This window comes from Mandrillus leucophaeus, unplaced genomic scaffold (assembly GCF_000951045.1).
Source record: "Mandrillus leucophaeus isolate KB7577 unplaced genomic scaffold, Mleu.le_1.0 Scaffold529, whole genome shotgun sequence".
Taxonomy (NCBI): domain Eukaryota; kingdom Metazoa; phylum Chordata; class Mammalia; order Primates; family Cercopithecidae; genus Mandrillus; species Mandrillus leucophaeus.
The window spans coordinates 1,095,866-1,101,622 of NW_012105686.1; the positions used below are offsets into that span (position 1 = coordinate 1,095,866).

General features: G+C 37.8%; 1 protein-coding gene across 2 annotated transcripts; it reads left to right on the forward strand.

The window, feature by feature from the left end:
* The first annotated feature begins 1,338 nt into the window (after positions 1 to 1,338).
* On the forward strand, positions 1,339 to 2,918 carry LOC105551588 (serine/threonine-protein phosphatase 2A 56 kDa regulatory subunit gamma isoform-like). Of its 2 annotated transcripts, XM_011996886.1 has the most exons (2): positions 1,339 to 2,068; positions 2,129 to 2,918. In XM_011996886.1, the coding sequence occupies exons 1-2, from the start codon at positions 1,440 to 1,442 to the stop codon at positions 2,805 to 2,807; spliced, it is 1,308 nt and encodes a 435-aa protein (XP_011852276.1). In that variant the 5' UTR covers positions 1,339 to 1,439; the 3' UTR covers positions 2,808 to 2,918. The 2 variants fall into 2 exon arrangements, with proteins under 2 accessions (XP_011852276.1, XP_011852275.1); XM_011996885.1 differs by having other exon boundaries at positions 1,339 to 2,918.
* The last annotated feature ends 2,839 nt before the right edge of the window (positions 2,919 to 5,757 follow it).

Consider the following 5,757-nt stretch of genomic DNA (forward strand, 5'->3'; position numbering starts at 1 on the left):
AGGTGTAAATTTCATGTACACAATTTGCAATTGCTAAATTCTTGTGCTTTTCAATGAATTCTTCTACAAGTTGGTCATGGAATTTTCTGTTCTTCCATGGTATGGAAATATATGAAGACCAACCAAAAGTAGAGACTGTTTATTCAGAGATTGTTATAGCAAGGGAGTCAGCTACCATTGCTTGCATTTTAGCAAAGACTGAAAGGTAAGCAGAAGGGTAGGAAAGCTCTATAGTGGAAAAAAGGGAAGGTTTCAGGTATATTCTGACTGAAGGTTGTTGGCATGGGGAAGCTGGTAGGCAGGGTAACTAGAAGTGGGGCATCCTATGTGATTGGTTAGGGGTACATATTTGGCTTTGTCTGATTGGTCTTAAATTAGAAATGGGGACGCTGTCAGGTTAACCAAATCCTCGTCATTTTGTGCTGTTATTGAAGTTATCATTAAGCTTCTTGGATTGTTACTAGAGATAGGAGTCTGACTTTCTACAAGTCTGATTTCTATTAGGCTGGTTTCCTGGGCTGCTTATGGTAGGTAAAGAGTTGGTTTCCTGGGCAGGTTGCTTCAGGTTGTGGGTCAGCATTCTACTTTTACATATGGTCCAGCCATTGTCTATTTGTATATTTATCTCTCAGTGCCTGTTTAGTTTTATGATGCTCCCTCTACGACTGTGCTTAAAAATGCCTTCCAAGATTTTGCATTAGTACTTTCTGTTTTGACAGTTTGCTAAAAATTATACAAAATGATTTAACATCATTTCCACCTTCTGAATGTTGCACAACCAAGACAATAGCGCTGAAATCACTGCTCTGGATACTGCTGGGTGCATGTTAATTCTTTTCAGCCTTTGGGGAGGTAGATCTACAGCATCTATAAAGCTCTGTTCTAGAGGGTCTCTGGAGTCTTTCTAATGCTGGGCCTAAGTAGAAAAACTGTGCTAAAAATAGTTAAGTATATTCCACGCACAGGTGCCCAGCTTCAACTATAAAGATGTTTGTTCCAAGAGGCAAAGTTCTTCTCATTTTCTTAGGATAAATGTATCAAATTGAGATAAAAATTATATTGCTTATTAAGAAAAAAGAACATTTTAAAATTACCAGTTTTAAAATCTATTGAAATCACCATGTACCTTGGTTCTTAAACAAGTATTTATTAAATTTTATTAAATACATTAAAAGTTTTAGCAATACTTGCTCATGAAAGGGAATTTGGAACAAACAGAACAGTGAAAAGAAGACAAAAAGAATTATGAAACCCAAAGGAATTATTTTGAAAGTATTTCCTTCTAGTCTTTTTTTTTCCCCCTAGGTAAAGAATTTAAAAATAATATGTAGCAGTTCCCTCCAGCTGCAGAGAGCTTCAGTTTGCCTTTTTTTTAAAAACTAAAATGGAGGCTGGTTTCTTGCCTTAAGGAGCCCATTGCCTTTCCCGCTGAAGTCTAGATGTTGACATGTAATAAAGCGGGCAGCAGGATGGTGGTGGATGTGGCCAACTCCAATGGGCCTTTCCAGCCCGTGGCCCTTCTCCATATTCGAGATGTTCCTCCTGCTGATCAAGAGAAGCTTTTTATCCAGAAGTTACATCAGTGTTGCATCCTCTTTGACTTTGTTTCTGATCCACTAAGTGACCTAAAGTGGAAGGAGGTAAAACGAGCTGCTTTAAGTGAAATGGTGGAATATATCACCCATAATCGGAATGTGATCACAGAGCCTATTTACCCAGAAGTAGTCCATATGTTTGCAGTTAACATGTTTCAAACATTACCACCTTCCTCCAATCCTACGGGAGCAGAATTTGACCCAGAGGAAGACAAACCAACGTTAGAAGCAGCCTGGCCTCATCTACAGCTTGTTTATGAATTTTTCTTAAGATTTTTAGAGTCTCCAGATTTCCAACCTAATATAGCGAAGAAATATATTGATCAGAAGTTTGTATTGCAGCTTTTAGAGCTCTTTGACAGTGAAGATCCTCGGGAGAGAGATTTTCTTAAAACCACCCTTCACAGAATCTATGGGAAATTCCTAGGCTTGAGAGCTTACATCAGAAAACAGATAAATAATATATTTTATAGGTTTATTTATGAAACAGAGCATCATAATGGCATAGCAGAGTTACTGGAAATATTGGGAAGTATAATTAATGGATTTGCCTTACCACTCAAAGAAGAGCACAAGATTTTCTTATTGAAGGTGTTACTACCTTTGCACAAAGTGAAATCTCTGAGTGTCTGCCATCCCCAGCTGGCATACTGTGTAGTGCAGTTTTTAGAAAAGGACAGCACCCTCACGGAACCAGTGGTGATGGCACTTCTCAAATACTGGCCAAAGACTCACAGTCCAAAAGAAGTAATGTTCTTAAATGAATTAGAAGAGATTTTAGATGTCATTGAACCATCAGAATTTGTGAAGATCATGGAGCCCCTCTTCCGTCAGTTGGCTGAGTGTGTCTCCAGCCCACACTTCCGAGTGGCAGAGCGAGCTCTCTATTACTGGAATAATGAATACATCATGAGTTTAATCAGTGACAATGCAGCGAAGATTCTGCCCATCATGTTTTCTTCCTTGTACCGCAACTCAAAGACCCATTGGAACAAGACAATACATGGCTTGATATACAACGCCCTGAAGCTCTTCATGGAGATGAACCAAAAGCTATTTGATGACTGTACACAACAGTTCAAAGCAGAGAAACTAAAAGAGAAGCTAAAAATGAAAGAACGGGAAGAAGCATGGGTTAAAATAGAAAATCTAGCCAAAGCCAATCCCCAGGTACTAAAAAGGAGTAACATGAAAATGCCCAGGGTTACTTGAATGTTTTTATAAGATAAGAATATATGTCTTCACCATGGCGGGGGGACGTGATTTCACTAACGTTGTATATGAAAATGTCTGCAATAAAAAGTACTTTTAAACTTTGTAAAAAAAAAAAAATAATAATAATATGTAAATAGAGCTATTGTTTTCCAAGTTGTTTTTTTTTTTGTCTTCTTGCTCACTTCAACATATAGAGCATTCTGTTCTTACAAACAGTTCTGCAAAGCATTCCCTGTAATTCTGCCCCATTCATCTTATACTCCTTATCTGGCTTAAGTGAGAAAATAAGAGGAGGTAGCAGCTCACTTGCTAGAAAACCACATTGAATTGTGTCATTGTGTTTCTATTCTCCAACCTGTAGACTCAGGAGGAATTAAAGGGAAATGATGTGATTAACCACTTTTCTATATAAGCCAATAAAGATACAAGCCTACTGTTTCCACAGCAGCATGGACCCTGAGGCTGACTTGTCTGACTACACAAAAGGAAAGAGGGTGTTGTACATTGATTCAAAAAGGGTGTGAAAATACCTGTATTATATGGGAAGACATAATATGCTTATAAGTAGGCCGAGTGCGGTGGCTCACGCCTGTACTCCCAGCACTTTGGGACGCCAACGCAGGCGGATCCCTTGATGTCAGGAATTTGAGACCAGCCTGGCTAACATGGTGAAGTCCCGTCTCTACTAAAAATATAAAAATTAGCCTGGCATGGTGGTGTCTGCCTGTTGTTCCAGCTACATTGGAGGCTGAGGCAGGAAAATTGCGTTAACCTGGGAGGTGGAGGTTGCAGTGAGCCGAGATCACACCACTGCACTCCAGCCTGGGCAACAGAATGAAACTCTGTCTCATAAACAAACAAAATAATAATATGCTTATAAGTAAACATATTTTGCTATTTAATTTGAACATGATGTCATTAAACACAGTGTGAATTTTGTTTTTGCTGGTATTTTCAACGCATGTGCTCCCTAACCTCTTTTATCCCTGAGGGTTATTTTTACCTACTCTGGGATATGAAGGAGTGGTAAAAAAGAATTTAGCAATGTTGGATTTACTGTAGTTGCTGTGAGTTTGTCCTGACTTCTCAACACTCGCGGGTCCACAGTTTTTCACAGATGGATATCCTTAATCAACTCTAAGGAGTTAATTTTTTAACTCTAAGGTTAATATCTATCAATCAACAGCCATGGAGAAAGGGAACCATTCTTCTCCATGGGCCAGGTAATTCTTTACCAGCACGTCTCTGAAAGAAGGGGTTTAGGTAGTGATTGTCAATGCCCCTTGGAGATAGGGTGTGGCAGTATGAGGGTGGGTTGGTAGATCAAGTATTACACTCTAATCTGGTTACCTTGTATAACACAGGAGACCTCACTACCAAAGTATTAGGTGAGAAGACAGGATTCTAAAAATTATAGAAGTGAATTTCATGGAAATTTTGATCTTTTGTTATGCACAGATTAAAAAGGAACTTCAGAGTTATGTTTGTCACCTGGAGTCAATAAACATCTGGCCTCTATTTAGTCTTGGTCATCAGTCTTAACACCAAAAGGCAAATGTCAACTTAAGGCAACAACTCAGGAGATCAAGACCATCCTGGCTAACACAGTGAAACCCCATCTCTACTAAAAATACAAAAAATTAGCTGGGCATGGTGGAAGGCACCTATAGTCCCAGCTACTTGGGAGGCTGAGGCAGGAGAATGGCGTGAACCTGGGAGGCGGAGCTTGCAGTGAACTGAGATCATGCCACTGCACTCCAGCCTGGGCAACAGAGCGAGACTCCATCCAAAAAAAAAAAAAAAAAAAAGCATTCCACACTTCTCTGCACTACCTTTCTTCTCTGACATCCGTCCTTTCTCACCTTCCTTTTCCACAGCCCATAGCTACCTCCTTTATAGGAATCCTCTCCCCGACTTCAATTCTCTTTCCTCCCCATCTCTTGCATTTCACAGAATAGGCTACTCCTCAATACAGAAATAATGATATTCAGAGAACTCTTTGCACTTTGCCAATTTTACACTCTATCTGCTCAGTGAATGCCAAAGCTTCTCTACCTCCTGATTTCTGCTGCCTCTGCAGAGGTCTTGAGGGTTGAGATGATAAAAGGGGAGTCAAACTTTTAACTCTGGCCTGTAGTTAGAGTTTATCTAATTTTTGCTACTTTCCTTATGGTCTGTTTGATAATTTTTCTTTTCTCTTTCTCAATATTTTTATCTTATGCAATGGGAACTAATAATCTTGACTTTGATCATATAATAAAAGCATTATTCATTCTTCTTGCTTGCTCTAGGAATGTATAGAACAAAGCTTTCCTACAATGATGGAACTTGAAGGGCACCTGCCCAAATCATTTCTCATTTTATTAATCCATAGGAGTTTCTAGAATGCTGCTCTAGTCTGGTAATTCTGAAAAGAGTTTCCATGAATATTCAAGAAGATTATCCTACTAGTATAATAGTAATCGTAAGTATTTTCTATATTAGAATATTATTAACATCTTTGTTTTAGATTATATCCCATTCCATCCATGTTAAATAATTTGCTAAACATTTCAAATCATAGCTAATATTTAGGTTGTGGTCGATTAAATTGTTACATGTAAGATGCTCTGAACATCTTGGCACATCGTTTTTCTGAAGTTTAGATTAAAATAGCATCCCAAAACAAAAAGCTTTCTAATAAAAAGAGACTCTGGAAACACATAGTTCTTTTATTTTTTCCTTTATATTGATCTTTAAAAATCTACATAATACATTTTTTGGTATTATGTTATTAAAAATAATCCAATTAATATATGTTTCATTATAATACCGAAGGTCAGTGAATACTTATTTCCCCCATTGTGTCTTTCTATTTGTGTATTGTGTTAGTATTTAATAGGACACGTTAGTGAAACTTAATTTCTTATTTATTAAATTAAAAGTACATTCTTTTAATTGAAAATTA

What these genes read in the sequence shown, in the direction of transcription:
- LOC105551588 (XM_011996885.1), top strand. Translation starts at nt 1,440, where the DNA reads ATGTTGACATGTAATAAAGCGGGCAGCAGGATGGTGGTGGATGTGGCC.